Genomic DNA, 22,096 nt, shown 5'->3' on the forward strand with positions numbered 1-22,096 from the left:
AATGGTCCAATTCACACACTTATCAAGAGAACATCCCTGGTCATCCCTACTGCCTCTGATCTGGCGGACTCACTAAACACAAATGCTTTGTTTGTAGTAAGCCCCTGTCTCCCTTTAAATAAATAAATAAACAAGAATGTGTGAATTAGAAATTAACACTTTTACTTTTGATACTTAAGTACATTTAAAACCCAAATACTTTTAGACTTTTACTCAAGTATTATTTTACTGGGTGACTCAATTTTACTTGAGTCATTTTCTATGAAAGTATCTTTACGTCAATACTCCATAATGATGAAGCAAACTGTTTTTTAAAATGATTGCAAATGTATTAAAATAAAAATAATACCTTATTTACACATGTATTCAGACCCTTTGCTATGAGACTCGAAATTGAGCTCAGTTGCATCCTGTTTCCATTGATCATCCTTGAGATGTTTCTACAACTTGGAGTCGACCTGTGGTAAATTCAATTGATTGGGCATGATTTGGAAAGGCACACGCCTATCTATATACAGTCGTATGAAAAAGTTTGGGCACCCCTCTGAGGCTGCATAATAATTTACTCTGTCGTCACAAAAAATGATCACAGTGGCATGCCATTAATTTTCTAATAAAAGCTGAGTACTGGGGTATTGTCCAGACAAAGATTTTTAGTGTAGCAATATTAAGTTATGATATTAAATCAGATGTGAAAAATAGGCTATGCAAAAATGTGGGCACCCTTATCATTCTGTTGATTTGAATACCTGTAACTACTTAGCACTGATTAATTGGAACACACAATTGGTTTAGTGAGCTCATTAAGCATTGAACTACATAGACAAGTGCATCCAATCATGAGAAAAGGTATTTAAGGTGGCCAATTGCAATTTGTTGTTCTCTTTGACTCTCCTCTGAAGAGTGGCAACATGGGGGCCTCAAAACAACTCTCAAATAACCTGAAAACAAAGATTGTTCAACATTATGGTTTAGAGGATGGCTACAAAAAGCTATCGCCGAGATTTAGGCTGTCAGTGTCCACTGTGAGGAACATAGTGAGGAAATGGAAGACCACAGGCACAGTTCTTGTTAAGGCCAGAAGTGGCAGGCCAAGTAAAATATCGGAGAGGCAAAGGCGAAGGATGGTGAGAACGGTCAAAATCAGCCCACAGACCACCTCCAAAGACCTACAACATCATCTTGCTGCAGATGGTGTCACTGTGCATCGTTCAACAATTCAGCGCACTTTGCACAAGGAGAAGCTGTATGGGAGAGTGATGCGGAAGAAGCTTTTTCTGCACACACGCCACAAACAGAGTCGCTTGAGGTATGCAAACACACATTTGGACAAGCCAGCTTAATTTTGAAATAAGGTGCTGTGGACTGATGAAACAAAGATTGAGTTATTTGGTCATAACAAGGGACATTATGCATGGCGGCAAAAGAACACAGCGTTCCAAGAAAAACACTTGCTACCCACAATAAAATTTGGTGGGGGTTCCATCATGCTGTGGTGCTGTGTGGCCAGTGCTGGGAATCTTGTTAAAGTTGAGGGTCGCATGGATCCTGCTCAATATCAGCAAATTCTTGGGAATAATGTTGAAGAATCAGTCACAAAGTTGAAGTTACGCCAGAGCTGGATATTTCAACAAGACAATGACCCAAAACACTGCTCAAAATCTACCCGGGCATTTATGCAGAGGAACAAGTACAATGTTCTGGAATGGCCATCCCAGTCCCCAGACCTGAATATCATTGAGAATCTGTGGGATGATTTGAAGCGGGCTGTCCATGCTCGGCAACCATCAAAACTAACTGAACTGGAGATGTTTTGTAAGGAGGAATGGTCCAAAATACCTTCATCCAGAATCCAGACACTCATTAGAGGCTATGGGAAGCATCTAGAGGCTGTTATTTTAGCAAAAGGAGGCTCTACTAAATAGTGATGCGATTTTTCTATTGGGGTGCCCAAATTTATGCACCGGTCTAATTTTGTTTTGATGCATATTGCCCATTTTCTGTTAATCCAATAAACCTCATTTCATTACAGAAATATTACTGTGTCCATCAGTTATTTGATAGATCAAAATGAAATTGCTGATCCAAACACCCAAATATTCATAAATGGAAATCATGGAAATTGTCAGGGGTGCCCAAACTTTTTCATACGACTGTAAGGTCCCACAGTTGACAGTGCATGTCAGAGCGAAAACCAAGCCATGAGGTCGAAGGAATTGGCCGTAGAGCTCCGAGACAGCATTGTGTCGAGGCACAGATCTGGGGAAGGGTACCAAAAAAAAATTCTGCAGCATTGAAGGTCCCCAAGAACACAGTGGCCTCCATCATTCTTAAATGGAAGAAGTTTGGAACCACCAAGACTCTTCCTAGAGTTGGCCGCCCGGCCAAACCGAGAAATCGGTGGAGAAGGGCCTTCATCAGGGAGGTGACCAAGAACCTGATGGTCACTCTGACAGAGTTCCTCTGTGGAGATGGGATAACCTTCCAAAAGGACAACCATCTCTGCAGAACTCCACCAATCAGGCCTTTTATGGTAGAGTGACCAGAAGGAAGCCACTCCTTAGTAAAAGGCACATGACAGCCCACTTGGAGTTTCCAAAAAGCATCTAATGGACTCTCACACCATGAGAAACAAGATTTTCTGGTCTGATGAAACCAAGATTTAACTCTTTGTCCTGAATGCCAAGTGTCACATCTGGAGGAAACCTGGCACCATTTTTCAGCAGCAGGGACTGGGAGACTAGTCAGGATTGGGGGAATGATGAAAAGAGAAAAGTACAGAGATGATGAAAACCTGCTCCAGAACACTCAGAACCTATGACTGGGGCGAAGGTTCACCATCCAACAGGACAATGACCCTAAGCACACAGCCAAGACAACGCAGGAGTGGCTTCGGGACAAGTCTCTGAATGTCATTGAGTGGCCCAGGCAGTGCCCGGACTTGAACCCGATTGAACATCTCTGGAGACCTGAAAATAGCTGTGCAGTGACGCTCCCCATCCAACCTGACAGTGCTTGAGTGGATCTGCAGAGAAGAATCTGAGAAACTCCCCAAATACAGGTGTACCAAGCTTGTAGAGTCATATCTGCCAAAGGTATTCAACAAAGTACTGAGTAAAAAGGGTCTGAATACTTATGTAAATGTGAAATTTCAGTTGATTTTTAATACATATACAAACATTTATAAACCTGTTTTTGCTTTGTCATTGTGGGGTATTGTGTGTAGATTGAGGGAAAACAACAAGGCTGTAACGTAACAAAATGTGGAAAAAGTCAAGGGGTCTGAATACCTTCCAAATGCACTGTAGGCACTGTATATACACACTATGCCTTATATATCACACAATATCTGGATATAATATTCTACCCAGGAATATCCAAATGCATCTGTGGATATTTTCTGATGACAACTAAAATGAATCTTTGTCTTTTGATATAAAAGTGTTTGTTAGAGTGGAGTGTTTTTTCTGCTGGTGTAACCTGAGGTAGCTCTTCTCTGAGAACCTCTTCCCACAGTGTGCACAGGCGAAAGGCCTCTCTCCCGTGTGGACCCTCTGGTGCCTCTTTAGGTCACCAGCCTGGGCAAAGCGCATGTGGCACTGGGTACAGCTGAAGGGTTTCTCCCCTGTGTGGACCCTCTGGTGCCTCTTCAGGGTGCATGCCTGGGCGAAGCGCATGTGACACTGGGTACAACTGAAGGGTTTCACCCCTGTGTGGACCCTCTGGTGGATGTCCACCTTCTGGGGGCAGCTGAAGCCTTTGTTACAGAACATGCAAAGGAACCGTTTCTCTTTACCATTGCCCGATGTGGCTCCCTCACCCCGCGCCTTGGCCATTTGTTCCCTGTGTGAATCGGAGGGCCCCATCGACATGGATAATGGATCGTGTGTAAACGTGTGTAAAGGGGAGTGGGTCATGACATTTAGATTTGGCTCTAAGCTTTCCCTGTAGTCTAAGAAGTCAATGGTGTTGCCTTGTGAGTGTCCTTCTCCTAAGTGAGTTTCGTATGCATTCCATGTCAGAGGAGCGTCGCCCTCCACTTTCACAGTCACCTCATCTACGACCAGGCTCTCCCCTTTCTTATCTAGGCACCCTTCAGAGTATCCACTACTACTGTACTGGTTCCAGTCCACTTTCATTGGATTAGTCTGTGCATCTAATACCACAGGCATGTCACCAGGTATCATCTCTGTAGTGTATGAACAGGATGGGTCATTGACAGTCTGTAAAGTGTCACCTGAGTCCCGATGGGACAGAACAGTTCTCGGGCTTGTATTGCCATAAAGTAAATACTCTGAGCGTGGAGCAGGAGGACAGCCCAGTCGGTTCAACCCCGTTAAGGTCTTGGTGTCTGTCTCTGACTTGAGGATGGTGTTCAGCGTTCCACTGACCATGATGCTGTGTCGGGTCCTGGACTGCTCTTGGGCGGTGGTGGGGTTCTCCGTGGCTACAGGGGGCGCTCCAGCCGCTCCAGTCTGGATGTTTCTACTGTGCCGTGGGTCCACCTCTACTTCAGACTTTTCCTGCTTGACCCCAGGACCTTCAGCCTCTGCAGACTGACAAAAGAAGAAAGGAGGTTATTACCGGTACATAGGTTGAATTGGATAACAATGTCGTAGGGAAGTCTCACAAGCTCCCTATGGCAGATAAATAAGGATGTACATGTAAGCAAGTGAATAGCTGAGGGGAGCTTTTCTGAAATAAACTGTCCACATTTGATTTACAAAGTAACTAATCTTGATGTAACACTATTATTATAACCTCTATAACATGATGGGTTGTGTTTCCTATCCCCTCATCAACAGTGATTGGTTGGTCATCTCTCCATGTATTGTGTCCTGCTGGCTTCACAACGTTCCTGTGGCCTCCAGTGTGATGTCCTTCACCTGAGAGAGTGATTGGAGGAAAAGAAGTGGTTAGGTATATTGTATACTATTGACACTGTCTAGAATTGGCAAGGATGTAAGGTAACACTTCACAACTTCTAATATACTATTTATAGATCGATGAATTGTGTTCCATGCATCACATTGTTTTCATTTAGTATATAACCGGAAATGCAGTAAATCAATAATCTGGTTAGAATATGATATTGTGTCTATGAGCAAGATAGCCCTCGGAGTGTGGTGTCAGGAAAATAACCTCACACTCAACGTCAACAAAACAAAGGAGATGATTGTGGACTTCAGGAAACAGCAGAGGGAGCACCCCCCTATCCACATCGATGGGACAGTAGTGGAGAGGGTAGTAAGTATTAAGTTCCTTGGCGTACACATCACAGACAAACTGAATTGGTCCACCCACACAGACAGCATCGTGAAGAAGGCGCAGCAGCGCCTCTTCAACCTCAGGAGGCTGAAGAAATTCAGCTTGTCACCAAAAGCACTCACAAACTTCTACAGATGCACAATCGAGAGCATCCTGTCGGGCTGTATCACCGCCTGGTACGGCAACTGCTCCGCCCACAACTGTAAGGTTCTCCAGAGGGTAGTGAGGTCTGCCCAACGCATCACCGGGGGCAACTACCTGCCCTCCAGGACACCTACACCACCCGATGTCACAGGAAGGCCATAAAGATCATCAAGGACAACAACCACCCGAGCCACTGCCTGTTCACCCCGCTATCATCCAGAAGGCGAGGTCAGTACAGGTGCATCAAAGCAGGGACCGAGAGACTGAAAAAACAGCTTCTTGTCTCAAGGCCATCAGACTGTTAAACAGCCACCACTAACATGGAGTGGCTGCTGCCAACACACTGACTCAACTCCAGCCACTTTAATAATGGGAATTGATGGAAATTGATGTAAAATATCACTAACCACTTTAAACAATGCTACTTAATATAATGTTTACATTCCCTACATTACTCATCTCATATGTATATGTATATACTGTACTCTATATCATCTACTGCATCTTTATGTAATACATGTATCACTAGCCACTTTAAACTATGCCACTTTGTTTACATACCCTACATTACTCATCTCATATGTATATACTGTACTCGATACCATCTACTGCATCTTGCCTATGCCGTTCTGTACCATCACTCATTCATATCTTTATGTACATATTATTTATCCCTTTATACTTGTGTGTATAAGGTAGTAGTTTTGGAATTGTTAAATTAGATTACTCGTTGGTTATTACTGCATTGTCGGAACTAGAAGCACAAGCATTTCGCTACACTCGCATTAACATCTGCTAACCATGTGTATGTGACAAATAAATTTGATTTTTAAATCAGGTGAATTGTTGCATACTATCCAAAAACTGACCAAGACCCAACACATATGCACAGGGGAACGGGGCGACAGGCACTGAGCTCTATATAAAAGGAGACACCCCGCGCAGCCTCCGCCAAAATGTACCTTTTGCCTTTCCTCTGTATCGGTCGAGGATCTTGACACTACTGGGACTGGCGAGGACGCGCTCTCGCATTGTCCTCTCTGCGCGGTCCCGTGCCACCTTAATTTCCAGTTGCTGTAGTTTCCTCCGCAATGCCTTGTTTTCTTTCTGGCTTTGAGTTATTTCCAAACGAAACACTGCATAGTCGTCATCTACGAGTTTACAGATCTCTGCCACGGCTGCATTCGCTAGCACCTCCATGATGGATGCCATTTGACTGTGAAAAGCCATACAGTTAGCCATTTTTAGCTAACGTTAGCAGCTAGCTAGCGTTACCTAGTTCACATCCAAGTCCTGTCTCCAATGAAATTTAAAGAATAGCTGGAGTAAGCATGTGATGCTATGCGGTTAAATTAATCTTATTTTGAGTTCCAGGGTGTTAAACATCTAACAACAATTAAAAAAGCTAACATGGAAATTGCTCTTGGTGACGACACTTTTTTTTTACTACGGTTTCTTCGTTTATGGTGTTATGGCGGTCCACAAACAACCCTTAGAGGTGCATGCCGCCACCTACTGTACTGGAGTGTGTAGTCAATCACAGTTTACAAACTAAAATAATAAATAAACAAACATTAAGAAAAAACTAAACCGTCCTACCTTATCCTGTACTACTAAGAAAATAAAAAAGAGCCATACATGATCTTTGAGTCTCTGTCCACCCACTTTTAGACGGCCTTGGACTCGCTGTCCCACCTGTTCTGCCACACATATATCACAATGCCTCTAATCTTACATTTGGCCAGTGGAGGCTGGTGGGGGGAGCAATAGAAGGACGGGCTCATTGTAATGGTTGGAATGTAATGAATTGAGGGTATCAAACAAATGGAAACCACATGTTTGACTCCGTTCCATTTATTCCATTCCAGCCATTACAATGAGCTTGATCTCCAATAGCTCCTCCCACCAGCCTCCACTGCATGCGGCTTCACCTCTACCCAGTGGAGTGGGAATATCAATTATATATAGTTTTAAAGCCCCTTTGGCTACGTGGTCTACTATTACATTCCTGCCCATTCCCGTATGTTCCAAGATGGCGTGGCAGTGAGGATGTGTTTGTTGTTGTCCTGTGTAAATGTTATGTTTTCTCTCCATATTTTTTTGTATTTATTTCAATGTATTTCAATCACTTTTTTTCATTTTAAAATTAAATATACCTTCCGGCAACCTGCATCACGCAATGTGATACAGATCTGCTATTTTTAGACCTTATAGCTAGAATCTCCAGAAGCTAGCCATCAGAAGCTAACCAGCTAATTAGCTACGAGCTATTTAGTCATTGTTAGCCACTGCTAGCGGCCTTTACCTTTAGCTCAGACACCAGCCGCTTTTAGCCTGGATAATACCTGTCAGTCTTCACAGCGCAATATCAACCCTAAGCATATCGGACTGCTTTTCTCCACTACATCACCAGATTCCTGCCGTAAGCTCTGGACCATTACACCGGATCATCGCAGCTAACTAGCTGCTACCGAGTGGCCCAACCCTGAAGCAAGCCTTGAGCCAGGCCCATCTCCCGGACTGCTCAGTGGACCCTATGATCACTTGGCTACACAGCTGATGCCTCCCGGACTCTTCACTAACACGACTAGAAGCCACTACATCACCGGATTCCTGCCGTAAGCTCTGGACCTTTGCACCGGATCATCGCAGATAGCTAGCTGCTACTGAGTGGCTATAGTGGCTAACGCCCTTGTCCCGAAGCTAACACCAGTTAGCCTCGAGCCAAGCGCATCTCCCTGCTAGCAAACAAAATTACTCCAGCTACAATAACTCTTTTGCCAATTGGCCTGGACCCTTTGTCGACACGGAGCCCCGCCGATCCATCGGCTACACAGCTGATGCCTCCCGGACTCTTCACTAACACGACTAGAAGCCACTACATCACCGGATTCCTGCCGTAAGCTCTGGACCTTTGCACCGGATCATCGCAGATAGCTAGCTGCTACTGAGTGGCTATAGTGGCTAACGCCCTTGTCCCGAAGCTAACACCAGTTAGCCTCGAGCCAAGCGCATCTCCCTGCTAGCAAACAAAATTACTCCAGCTACAATAACTCTTTTGCCAATTGGCCTGGACCCTTTGTCGACACGGAGCCCCGCCGATCCATCACGTCTGGTCTGCCGAAGTAATTCTGTCTGATGTGCCCTCAACCGGCCTTTGCCGGAGGTCGGTGAAGACGCTTCTGCTAGCCCCGGCCTGCTATCTTTATGAATACTGTGTCTCCCGCTCGCCTAGCGTAGTAACGACTACCTAACGACTTCCCCGTTTCATCTATTGCGGTTCACTGGACCCTATGACCACTTGGCTACATAGATAGCCTGCAAAGTTCTGTCATACTTTCCAGGTCTATGCCCAAACAGTTCGAGCTTCTAATTTAAAAATTAATCTCTCCAGAAATAAGTCTCTTACATCTTACATCACCTGTTATAGACCCCCCTTAGCTCCCTTCTGTGCCCTGGACACCATATGTGAATTGATTGCACCCCATCTATCTTCAGAGTTCGTTCTGTTAGGTGAACTAAACTGGGATATGCTTAACACCTCGGCCGTCTGACAATCTAAGCTAGATGCCCTCAATCTCACACAAATTATTAAGGAACCCACCAGGTACAACCCTAAATCTGTAAACATGGGCACACTCATAGATATTATCCTGACCAACTTGACCTCCAAATACACCTCTGCTGTTTTCAATCAGGATCTCAGCGTTCACTACCTCATTGCCTGCATCCGTTATGGGTCCACGGTTAAACGACCACCCCTCATCACTGTCAAACTCTCCATAAAACACTTCTGCGAGCAGGCCTTTCTAATCGACCTGGCCCGGATATCCTGGAAGACCTCATCCCGTCAGTAGAGGATGCCTGGTAGTTCTTTAAAAGTAATTTCCTCACCATCTTAAATAAGCATGCCCCTTTCAAAAAACGTAGAACTAAATGTAGAACTATAGCCCTTGGTTCACTCCAGACCTGACTGCCCTCGACCAGCACAAAAACATCACGTTGCATACTGCACTAGCATTGAATAGTCCCCGTGATATGCAATTTTTCTCGGGAAGTCAGGAACCAATACACACAGTGAGTTAGGAATGCAAAGGCTAGCTTTTTCAAACAGAAATTTGCATCCTGTAGCTCTAACTCCAAAAAGTTTTGGGACACTGTAAAGTCCATGGAGAATAAGAGCACCTCCTCCCAGCTACCCACTGCACTGAGGATAGGAAACACTGTCACCACCGATATTCGAGAATGTCAATAAGCATTTCTCTACGGCTGGCCATGTTTTCCACCTGGCTACCCCAACCCCGGCCAACAGCTCTGAACCCCCCGCAGCTACTTGCCCAAGCCTTCCAGCTTCTCCTTCACCCAAATCCAGATAGATGTTCTGAAAGAGCTGCAAAACCTGGACCAGTACAAATCAGCTGGGCTAGACAATCTGGACCCTCTCTTTCTAAAATTATCCGCCGCCATTGTTGCAACCCCTATTACTCCTAAAGATTGGAAAGCTGCCGCGGTTACCCCCCTCTTCAAAGGGGGTGACACTCTAGATCCAAACTGTTACTGACCTATATCCATCCTGCCCTGCCTTTCTAAAGTCTTCGAAAGCCAAGTTAACAAACAGATCACTGACCATTTCGAATCCCAATGTACCTTCTCCGCTGTGTAATCCGGTTTTCGAGCTGGTCACGGGTGCACCTCAGACACGCTCAAGGTACTAAACAATTTCATAACCGCCATCGATAAAAGTACTGTGCAGCCGTCTTCATCGACCTGGCCAAGGCTTTTGACTCTGTCAATCACCGTATTGTTATCGGCAGACTCAACAGCCTTGGTTTCTTAAATGATGGCCTCGCCTGGTTCACCAACTACTTCTCAGATAGAGTTCAGTATTTCAAATCAGAGGGCCTGTTGTCCGGATCTATGGCAGTCTCTATGGTCTCTACAGGGTTCAATTCTCTGGCTTTTCTCTGTATATATCAACGATGTTGCTCTTGCTGCGGGTGATTCCTTGATCCACCTCTACGCATACGACATCATTCTGTATACTTCTGGCCCTTCTTTGGACACTGTGTTAACAAACCTCCAAACGAGATTCAATGCCATACAACACTCCTTCTGTGGCCTCCAACTGCTCTTAAATGCTAGTAAAACTAGATGCATGCTCTTCAACCGATCGCTGCTCGCACCCACCCGCCCGACTAGCATCACTACTCTGGACGGTTCTGACTTAGAATATGTGGACAACTACAAATACCTAGGTGTCTGGCTAGACTGTAAACTCTCCTTCCAGTCTCATATTAAGCATCTCCAATCCAAAATGAAATCTAGAATCGGCTTCCTATTTCGCAAAACAAAGCCTCCTTCACTCACGCTGCCAAACATACCCTCGTAAAACTGACTATCCTACCGATCCTCGATGTCATTTACAAAATAGTGTCCAATACTCTACTCAGCAAACTGGATGCAGTCTATCACAGTGCCATCTGTTTTGTCACCAAAGCCCCATATATCACCCACCACTGCGACCTGTATGCTCTCGTCGACTGGCCCTCGCTACATATTTGTCGCCAAACCCACTGGCTCTAGGTCATCTATAAGGCTTTGCTTGGTAAGCTCCACCTTATCTCAGCTCACTGGTCACCATAGCAACACCCACCCGTAGCACGCGCTCCAGCAGGTATATCTCACTGGTCATCCCCAGTGCCAACACCTACTTTGGCCGCCTTTCCTTCCAGTTCTCTGCTGCCAATGACTGAAACGAATTACAAAAATCGCTGAAGTTGGAGACTTATATCTCCCTCACTAACTTTAAGCATCAGCTATCTGAGCAGCTTCCGATCGCTGCACCTGTACACAGCCCATCTGTAACTAGCCCATCCAACTACCTACCTCATCCCCATATTGTTTATGTTGACTTTTTCTACCTAACGACTTCCCCGTTTCATCTATTGCGGTTCACTGGACCCTATGACCACTTGGCTACATAGATAGCCTGCAAAGTTCTGTCATACTTTCAAGGTCTATGCCCAAACAGTTCGAGCTTCTAATTTAAAAATTAATCTCTCCAGAAATAAGTCTCTTACATCTTACATCACCTCTTATAGACCCCCCTTAGCTCCCTTCTGTGCCCTGGACACCATATGTGAATTGATTGCACCCCATCTATCTTCAGAGTTCGTTCTGTTAGGTGAACTAAACTGGGATATGCTTAACACCTCGGCCGTCTGACAATCTAAGCTAGATGCCCTCAATCTCACACAAATTATTAAGGAACCCACCAGGTACAACCCTAAATCTGTAAACATGGGCACACTCATAGATATTATCCTGACCAACTTGACCTCCAAATACACCTCTGCTGTTTTCAATCAGGATTTCAGCGTTCACTACCTCATTGCCTGCATCCGTTATGGGTCCACGGTTAAACGACCACCCCTCATCACTGTCAAACTCTCCCTAAAACACTTCTGCGAGCAGGCCTTTCTAATCGACCAGCTCACTGGTCACCATAGCAACACCCACCCGTAGCACGCGCTCCAGCAGGTATATCTCACTGGTCATCCCCAGTGCCAACACCTACTTTGGCCGCCTTTCCTTCCAGTTCTCTGCTGCCAATGACTGAAACGAATTACAAAAATCGCTGAAGTTGGAGACTTATATCTCCCTCACTAACTTTAAGCATCAGCTATCTGAGCAGCTTCCGATCGCTGCACCTGTACACAGCCCATCTGTAACTAGCCCATCCAACTAACTACCTCATCCCCATATTGTTTATGTTGACTTTTTTTCTCTTTTTCACAGCAGTATTTATACTTGCACATCATCATCTGCACATCTATCACTCCAGTGCTAATTTGCTAAATTGTAATTGCTTCGCTGCTGTGGCTGATTTATTGCCTTATCTCCTTACTCCATTTGCACACACTGTATATAGATTTTTCTATTGTGTTATTGACTGTACTTTTGTTTATCCCACATGTAATTCTGTGTTGTTTTTTTGTCGCATTGCTTTGCTTTATCTTGGCCAGGTCACAGTTGTAAATGAGAACTTGTTCTCAACTGGCCTACCTGGTTAAATAAAGGTGTTTTTTTTAAGTAGGCAGAGACCCAGCAAAATCACACTACTACACCCAGTCTCCTGATTTTCCATAGCAATATTTATGTCTCCAATAGTTGGTCACTCCTATTAGATTTGCCAGATGATAAAACTATTCAATAGAGACAGGGAATTCCGTTTACTTCTTCTTCTTTGAATTTTTATTGGCAGACTACACCAAAAATATGTATTGCCGCCATCTACTGGGTGAGGTGAAAACTGGGAGACTTTAAAGGGATAGTTCATGCTAAATCTATATATGGCTACAGGCATATTAGCATCGTAAGTTTTCATGAGTGGAAACAGCCGAACTGATGTTAGCAAAGCTGCTCTGCAAGCTGCAACCTCCTCCCGAGTGGCACAGTGGTCTAATCTGAGGCTCCACTACACCCGTTACCGGGTGCCCCATCCGGCGACCCACAATTGGCCCAGTGCCGTCCAGGTTAGGAGATTTTGCCGGGTGGGTTTTCCTTGGCTCATCGCACTCTAGCAACTCCTTGTGGCAGGCCAGGCACCTGCCTGCTGACTTCGGTCGTCAGTTGAACAATGTTTGCTCCGATACATTGGTACTGCTGACTTCCGGGTTAAACAGCATGGCTTGGCGGATCATGTTTCGGAGGATGCATTTCTCAACCTTCACCTCTCCTGAGCCTGTTGGGGAGTTGCAGCAATGAGACCGGAAGAGTGGCAGCAGCTAATGGGGATCCCTAATAAAATACAAATAAAAACTATTAATTGGATAACCAGTTGGAGAAAAAAAAAACTAATTTTGGTGGTTCGCAGGGATTTACAACAAAATAAATGTACTCCTTCAGTCGGATTCAAATGTTTTCTCAGATCCCTACACAGACTCTGGAGCCTGGGTGGGCGGAACATCTTCATTCAATATTCCCTGTAACGATTCAGCCGTGAAGTCCTAGAGCGCTTCCGTTTACTTCTTCTCCATTGAAGTTTTATGGGATACCACAACTAATGCAATATTACCTCCACCGACTGGATGGGGTGGGTAAAAAAATACAAAAAGTACATTCCATTACGGATAAGGGAAAAACGTAATCAATCCACACACAATACTAATGAAAAAAAAAACATTACAAAAATCATCCCACAACCCAGTATCATTCATCCTTTGTGCATTGTTTTCCAGGAACATTCTTCATTAGAGCAAAGGTTCCCAAAGCACACACATCCCTGCAGCTAGCGACTGGAATGAGCTGCAAAAAACACTCAAACTGGACAGTTTTATCTCCATCTCTTCATTCAAAGACTCAATCATGGACACTCTTACTGACAGTTGTGGCTGTTTTGTGTGATGTATTGTTGTCTCTACCTTCTTGCCTTTGTGCTGTTGTCTGTGCCCAATAAAGTTTGTACAATGTGCTGCTGCTATGTTGTGTTGCTACCATGTTGTTGTCATGTGGTGTTGCTGCCATGCTATGTTGTTGTCTTAGGTCTCTCTTTGTGTAGTGTTGTGGTGTCTCTCTTGTCGTGATGTGTGCTTTGTCCTATATTTTATTTTTATTCCCAGCTCCCTTCCCCACAGGAGGCCTTTTGCCTGTTGGTAGGCCGTCATTGTCAGTGATGGAAAAAGTACCTAATTGTCATACTTTAGTAAAAGTAGAGATACATTAATAGAAAAGGACTCAAGTAAAAGTGAAGGTCACCCAGTAAAGTCACCTAGCTGGTGTAACTGAGTCAGGTTTGTAGGCCTCCTTGCTCTCACACACTTTTTCAGTTCTGCCCACAAATTTTCTATAGGATTGTCATGACGTTGCCCTCTTTGGGTACAGCGAGCACCATCCCCCTCTCTCTGCACCATCCCCCTCTCTCTCTTCCCCCTACACCAGGCTCTGTTAGGCAGGTCATAAATTCCTGAAGGAGATTCTTGTTCATGGCCAGACAGTATAGAGAGAGAGAGAGAGAGAGAGAGAGAGTGAGTTTTCATAGAATGAACAAATGAACTTCTTCCACCTAACAGAACTTGAGAACTGAACAATATTTATGTTCTGGAGAATGTATAAACGCTCGGTGAAGTAGCCAGCTACAAACTGGTCCATTTGGTACAATTTTGTGAAACTCATGAGAGACAATACAGCCACATTACCATAACCCTGTTTATACAAGAGTCTCAGTTGTGAGGCTTGCATCTAATTGTTGTATAAATTGAATGAGTAAAGATGAAACTATTTGTGAAATTATGTAATGTGATTATAAAACTGTTTAATGAAGGAAACTCCAATTCCCTTTGGAGTTTAACTAAATCATAGGCCCGCCCCATGAGCACAGACATTGATCTGGCGTCGTGGGACATCCCCTTTCTGCTCTTCCGAATATAACCCCCACCTTTGGAACTTATCTTTAGACCATGCTTCTCTCAATTACGAGACGGCTAAGGTTTGAGTAGAGACCAGCTGTTAGGAAAATTATGATTAAATGACTGAACAAATAGTCTTATTTTAAATGAAACTGTAACTAATTAAACTTATACTCTGTTTTATTATATCTGATTAACAATATGAGTTCATAAGAAGGGATTGTGTGACACGGACAAGGAGTAATTAAAGTTAATGAACACCATTCCAACTAGGAAGAAAGGAATGGCTTGTGGATCAATTAAACAGATAAGGTAGTTAACCTATGGTTGAACCGACGAAACTGAGCTCTGGGGTGTTTTAGATAAGGCTGTGAGTGCATTCCAAGGTTTTCTTTTATTTAAAACTGTCAGTTAAGTGGTGATCGATAATGGTGAGGAGTCAAAACTTAATTCAGCTGTGTTGTGTGTCCTGTGTATGTGCTAGTGGGTCAGAATGAACTCAGAATAAACTTTTAAAGTTCCCGTTGTCTCGGTCGAGAGGAGGAGATTCATTTTTAAGCAATGAAATGACGTCATGTTATTGTATATAAACGGTTGCTCATGGTAACGTGGCAGCGTTACCTATTATTGATAAGACTGGTCTCAGTCTATTTTATGCAAACAAGAATCTTACAAATTCTCATAAAATAGATTAAGGGAATTCAATTAATGAAAACACATTGGTATATATAAATTACAGTAACACCAGCTTACCTCGATAACCACGAGAGGGCTAAGGTTTCAGACGATTGCTGAATTCTTAACCATACCACGTGGTTAAACTCAGACTATCGCACCGACAGAATAAGAACAAATCTTTGATACTAATTACTAGTCTGCAGCTAGGAATTCGGTACCAGTGAACGCGAAGACCGACAACCTGTCAAAACCTCTATACTATTACAACAATGCTGAATGTTACTCTGAACTATCCATTCTAACCACGGCAGAGAGAGAGAGGGAGGACAAACTCTCCAACAGAAACAAACTTTCCAACAGAGACCACAACGACATACTGAGCATAAATATATATATTGATTGCAATTATTCCCGAATGAGTGTGCGTTCATATGCAAAGGATTAGCATTTCAAATGTTATAATTATCAACTTTGTATCAACTTTGTATTTTATCTCAGTCAACCCCCACTTCTCTTTTGTTCACCAAGCTGCGATGCCAGTTTAGCCCACTAGGGCACATCCGCTATTTTATTTTATCTTTATTTTTATTTAACCAGGCAAGTCAGTTAAGAACACATTCTTATTTTCAATGACGGCCTGGGAACAGTGGGTTAACTGCCTGTTCAGGGGCAGAACGACAGATTTGTACCTTGTCAGCTCGGGGGTTTGAACTCACAACCTTCCGGTTACTAGCCCAATGCTCTAACCACTAGGCTACGCTGCCGCCCCTATCATTTCCTTGTAACTATATCTACTGTTTGTTTGTGCACTTCTGTGATTATTTAGTTAGTTAATAAATAAATGATTTAAGACAATATATATATACAGTGCCTTGCGAAAGTATTCGCCCCCCTTGAACTTTGCAACCTTTTGCCACATTTCAGGCTTCAAACCTAAAGATATAAAACTGTATTTTTTTGTGAAGAATCAACAACAAGTGGGACACAATCATGAAGTGGAATGACATTTATTGGATATTTCAAACTTTTTTAACAAATCAAAAACTTAAAAATTGGGCGTGCAAAATTATTCAGCCACTTTACTTTCAGTGCAGCAAACTCTCTCCAGAAGTTCAGTGAGGATCTCTGAATGATCCAATGTTGACCTAAATGACTAATGATGATAAATACAATCCACCTGTGTGTAATCAAGTCTCCGTATAAATGCACCTGCACTGTGATAGTCTCAGAGGTCCGTTAAAAGCGCAGAGAGCATCATGAAGAACAAGGAACACACCAGGCAGGTCCGAGATACTGTTGTGAAGAAGTTTAAAGCCGGATTTGGATACAAAAAGATTCCCCAAGCTTTAAACATCCCAAGGAGCACTGTGCAAGCGCTAATATTGAAATGGAAGGAGTATCAGACCACTGCAAATCTACCAAGACCTGGCCGTCCCTCTAAACTTTCAGCTCATACAAGGAGAAGACTGATCAGAGATGCAGCCAAGAGGCCCATGATCACTCTGGATGAACTGCAGAGATCTACAGCTGAGGTGGGAGACTCTGTCCATAGGACAACAATCAGTCGTATATTGCACAAATCTGGCCTTTATGGAAGAGTGGCAAGAAGAAAGCCATTTCTTAAAGATATCCATAAAAAGTGTTGTTTAAAGTTTGCCACAAGCCACCTGGGAGACACACCAAACATGTGGAAGAAGGTGCTCTGGTCAGATGAAACCAAAATTGAACTTTATGGCAACAATGCAAAACGTTATGTTTGGCGTAAAAGCAACACAGCTTGAAACTTGAATCCTGTAAGGGGTATTTTGAAAGAGAAGTCTCAATGTCTAACCAAATAGAGAATTCATAATTTGTGATCCAGTCAGAAATATAACATAGGTGGGCACACCACTGATAGAACCTGATATTGGGCAGGTCCAAGCCTCCCATAGAACTTGGCAGCTGCAATATTGCCATCTTAAGTCTTGGCTTGCGTTTACTCCATATTAAGGAACTTAGCCATCCATTTACATCCTTTATTACCTTATTGGAGAGTAATACTGGGATCATTTGGATTGGGTAAAGTAGTCTAGGTAAAATGTTCATTTTCAAGAGGGATATTCTACCCAACCAAGAAATCGGGAGAGTTCCAGCGCTCCAGATCCTGTCTTATTGTATCAAACAAGGGAACAGAATTGGCTTTGTACATTTGCTGGAATTTAGGAGTTACAAATATGCCCAGATACATGAAACCTGAGGGAGACCATTTAAAAGGGAAGGGGGGAGAAGTATTAGGTACAGAGTGTAGGTTACCAAGTGGCATAGCCTCTGATTTAGTTAAGTTACTCTTGTAGCCTGAGAATTCGCTGAATAATTCAATAATATTAATAAGAGATGTAATTGAAGTCTCGGGACTAGAGATGAATATCAGGACATCATCAGCATACAAGCTTATTTTATGGTGAACATAACCAATGAGCAGCCCCTGTATAGCAGGAGTTACCCTGATGGCCCCGGCCAGTGGTTCCATAACGAGTGCAAATAGGAGAGGGGACAAAGGACAGCCCTGTCTGGTACCTCTGCATATAGAGAAACTATTTGACCTTAGCCCATTAGTAAGGACAGCAGCCTGAGGATCATCATATAAAACTTTCACCCATTTTATAAAGTTGTCCCCGAGACCAAATGTATTTAGAGCAAAGAATAGGTAAGACCACTCCACACGATCAAATGCTTTCTCAGCGTCTAGGGAGAGCACAAGACCATCCATAGCACTTAGTTGGTAGGCTTGAATTACATTAAGAAGCCGCCTGACATTGTTGCATGACTTACAGCCCTTAATGAAGCCAGTTTGGTCTCCTTTCACAATTAGTGGCAGTGAGTCCTCTAATCTTGTGGCCAGAATTTTAGAAAGCAATTTTCTATCCACATTCAGAAGGGAAATTGGTCTGTACGAGGAACAAGACTCTGGACATTTCCCTTTTTGAGAATAAGTGATATGTTGGCTTCTCTCAGCGTTTGAGGGAGCTGGTCATTTGAAAATAAGTGGTTAAACATATCACGCAATGGCTCAAGGATCAGGCCATGGAACTCTTTATAGAACTCACTACAAAACCCGTCTGGTCCTGGGGCCTTACCATTTTGCAGATTCTTAATTGCGAACATTATCTCTTCCTCGGTAATAGGGGCATTAAGGAGAGACGTTCTTTGGAGATAGTAGGGAGCTCAATCTTAGAAAATAAGTTCTCCATTAATTTGGGTGCATCCTTTGGCAGTTCTGAGGCATAAAGGTTTGTATAAAATGTCTTAAATTAGTCATTTATCAATTTATTTTTATATAAATGATTGCCATCAGAATCAGTAATAGTAGCAATTGACTGAGAGACAGCTCTCTTTTTAGCTAGGTATGCCAAGTACTTTCCTGGCTTATCGCCATGTTCATATAGCTTTTGCCTGACAAATCTCATTTTCTTTTCAGCATCCTGTGTTAGGAGAGAGTCCAACGTTGATCTAAGGACTGATATTTCCTTTAATAGGGCAGGAGTGGGAGTTTTAATGTAGTCCTTCTCTGTAGTTCTCAAATTCACCCTCAAATTCACCCTTTTGCTTTCCATGCTTTCTCCGTCTCTTAGTGGCTGTGTACGACATAATCAGACCCCTGGCATACGCTTTACAGGTTTCCCAAAGGAGCAAGGGGTTATCTGTTGATTGAGAGTTAACAGATACAAATGCTTTAAACTCTGTAATGAAATATGATGTGAATGTATGGTCTTTAAGAATGGTTGTATTCAACCTCCAATGTCTTGACCGATTGAATGCCCCGTTGAGTTTTATGTCCAGGATCACCTCAGCATGATCAGATATGACTATGCTTCCTATCCTAGCGGATAAAACAGACTGCAAAGATGTCCTGGGCATAAAAAAATTCATCTATCCTAGTCTGACATCCATGAGGTGCAGAGAAAAAAGTGAACTCTCTGTTGGAGGGATGAACATTTCTCCAGACATCCTCATACCCCAGATCATCACAAATAGCTTTAAGCTTTAAGTGACTTACCTTGAGGAGAGAGTGAAGCTATACCGCTGGGAAACCTATCAATAAGGGGGTTCAACAAACAATTAAAATCTCCTCCAACCACTGCAGTGTCTGAGTTTAATTCTGAAAAGTCTAGAAATACCTTAGTGCGGAAAACAGAGGGGTGGGCAGGGGGGAAGTAAATATTCATTATGGAAATGTTCTGCCCTTGTAAAGTACCATTAATTATAACAAAGCGACCAAATGTATCTTTCACACAATTCAAGACCTTAATAAGTGGTAAGTTATTTTTCACAAGAATTGCTACACCTCTACGTCTGGATGTAAATGATGAGAAAAACACTTGACCAAACCCCCCTTGTTGTAATTTCAGGTGCTCCTTATCATCCAAATGAGTTTCTTGCAACAGGGCAATATCAATATTTTTTTTTTTCAAAAAAGACAGTACCTTTTTCCTTTTAATGGGGTTATGGCTCCCTCTAATGTTCCATGTACATACACACAGTCTGTTACCTGCCATTGCACCTTGACCATTCAATATCCAGACTGAATCCTACTGTAAAAGTGGGGTGGTACCTTTTTCCATGTGTTGAACTCTCTTCTATCTCACCGAGCATAAACAAACGATATGAACCCTGAACTCGAACTATACTAAACCCAAAAATAAACATGTAAAGATCCAAAAGGGGGTTTCCCACTAGCTAACATGCAGGGGATTTCAACTTTCCAATGTAGACTCTTAAGTCCGCATTGTCACTCAATAGCCTCATCCTTTATATATATGGAAATGAAAATCAATAGAAGAAGATTTAGGCTCTTCCACCTTTAAACCAAGCCTGGGCACCAATATGGATTCACACATATCTCAGCCTGAGCTATAGTGGCAGTTACTTTAGCAAGAAAAAATAATAAAGATACGAATATTACTGAACCGGAGTACGTGAGAACTCACACCACTGTTTCATGATCGGATTCAACCAAAAATAAAAACGTTATCCAATGCTGCGGAGGTGCAGCTTAAAGTTATTTACCCGAGAAAGTCAACAAACGCAGCAGCCTCTTCAGGTGTGTAGTGTTTTTTAGGCGATCCGTTGACCATAATCTTCAATGTGGCTGGGTACAGCAGTGCGTAGTCCATCTTCATTCTCTTGAGTCGAGCCTTCGCCTCATCAAACGCTTTGCGTCTTCGTACAACCGCTGTGGAATAATCATTGAAGAATTAGACCTTTGGACCTTTACGTTGACTACCATCAGAGCCGATGTTTCTAGCCGCATCCATGACGCGCTGCTTGTCGGTGAAGTTGTGTAACTTTATTACCACTGGTCGTGGGCGCTGGTTGGGACCGGGAATCGGTGCTTGAGAGTGATGGGCTCTGTCCAGCTTCACACGACCAGCCTTAGTGTCCATTTGTAGGTAGCCAGGGATCCATTCCTCAAAGAATTTTACTGAACGTGTCCCTTCAGAATTTTCCGGAATTCCCACATCACGAATATTGCATCTGCGTCCTCGATTATCCAAGTCATCAATGTGCTCCTTCATTTCGCGCACCTGTTTGTCTAGTGCTTTTATCTTAGTGTCCATAGATGTAGTTGAAGTTTCCACTGTAGCAATTCTTCCTTCCGCCTCATCAAAACGTTTCACAACCCTCTGTAGTTCAGCTGATTGGCATGCTATTGATTCCAAGACCGTTCTTATCTTAACATCGATCACTTTAGTAATGTTATCAGTCATCTTTTGAATCACCAGGTCCATTGTGCCTGGATCCGCAATGGTGTTAGCTTTACTAACGTTAGCTAGCTCCTCCTGCACATCTACAGGGGTGGTGGTTTTGGTTGAGTTCTTAGTAGTTCTGTTGGGCATGTTGTCGAAAATTTTTGAGAAATACCCGTCAAGACTCATTGTAGGATAACTTATTTAGCCAATTCTACCACTTTTTCAAGCTAGGAGATTAATGTAAAAATATAAATTTACGAATGCCACGGGAGCTCGCTGAAACACAGTGTTCTCTCTACAGCGCCATTTTGTCCTCCAATTAGAAGACTAATTGATCAGATATTAAAATATCTGAAAGTTATATTAAGAAAATTATAACTTTGTAATCTAAATATTTTCCTTGGTGCCCCGGCTTCCTACTTAATTACATCTACCTGATTAGTTAATCACGTAATAATAATTACAGAGAATTGATTTGATAAACTAAATATGTCTTCAGTTTAATGATGCCAGTTTTGTGATGGCCACTCCAATACCTTGACTTTATTGTCCTTAAGCCATTTTGCCACAACTTTGGAAGTATGCTTGGGGTCATTGTCCATTTGGAAGACCCATTTACAACCAAGCTTTAACTTCCTGACTGATGTCTTGAGATGTTGCTTCAATATATCCACGCAATTGTCCTTTCTCATGAAGCCATCTATTTTGTGACGTGCACCAGTCCCTCCTGCAGCAAAGCACCCCCACAACAGGATGCTGCCACCCTCATGCTTAGCATCAATGCCTTCCATAGCATCAATGCATTCCTCTTGCAGGAACTGCTGACACACTCCAGCCACATGAGGTTTAGCATTGTCTTGCATTAGGAGG

General features: G+C 43.1%; 2 protein-coding genes across 12 annotated transcripts in view; one reads left to right on the top strand and one right to left on the bottom strand.

Annotated features, from left to right (window-relative positions):
• The window catches only part of LOC109901195 (gastrula zinc finger protein XlCGF48.2-like), a 37,950-nt gene extending 31,073 nt beyond the window's left edge, over positions 1 to 6,877 (bottom strand). Inside the window, exons 1-3 of one of the 2 annotated variants that reach the window (XM_031836584.1) lie at positions 6,375 to 6,877; positions 4,762 to 4,886; positions 3,143 to 4,556 (exon numbers count right to left, since the gene is read on the bottom strand). In XM_031836584.1, coding sequence (XP_031692444.1) covers positions 3,411 to 4,556; positions 4,762 to 4,886; positions 6,375 to 6,654 — 1,551 coding nt within the window. In that variant the 5' untranslated portion in view covers positions 6,655 to 6,877 and the 3' untranslated portion in view covers positions 3,143 to 3,410. Of the gene's footprint in view, positions 1 to 3,142; positions 4,557 to 4,761; positions 4,887 to 6,374 lie in introns of those variants that run through there. The other variant, XM_031836585.1, reaches the window with a different exon arrangement.
• The window catches only part of LOC109901251 (zinc finger protein 583-like), an 880,650-nt gene that overhangs the window by 258,434 nt on the left and 600,120 nt on the right, over positions 1 to 22,096 (top strand). The window lies entirely within an intron of this gene.

The sequence above is a fragment of the Oncorhynchus kisutch genome, linkage group LG12 (genome assembly GCF_002021735.2).
Source record: "Oncorhynchus kisutch isolate 150728-3 linkage group LG12, Okis_V2, whole genome shotgun sequence".
Lineage (NCBI taxonomy): Eukaryota > Metazoa > Chordata > Actinopteri > Salmoniformes > Salmonidae > Oncorhynchus > Oncorhynchus kisutch.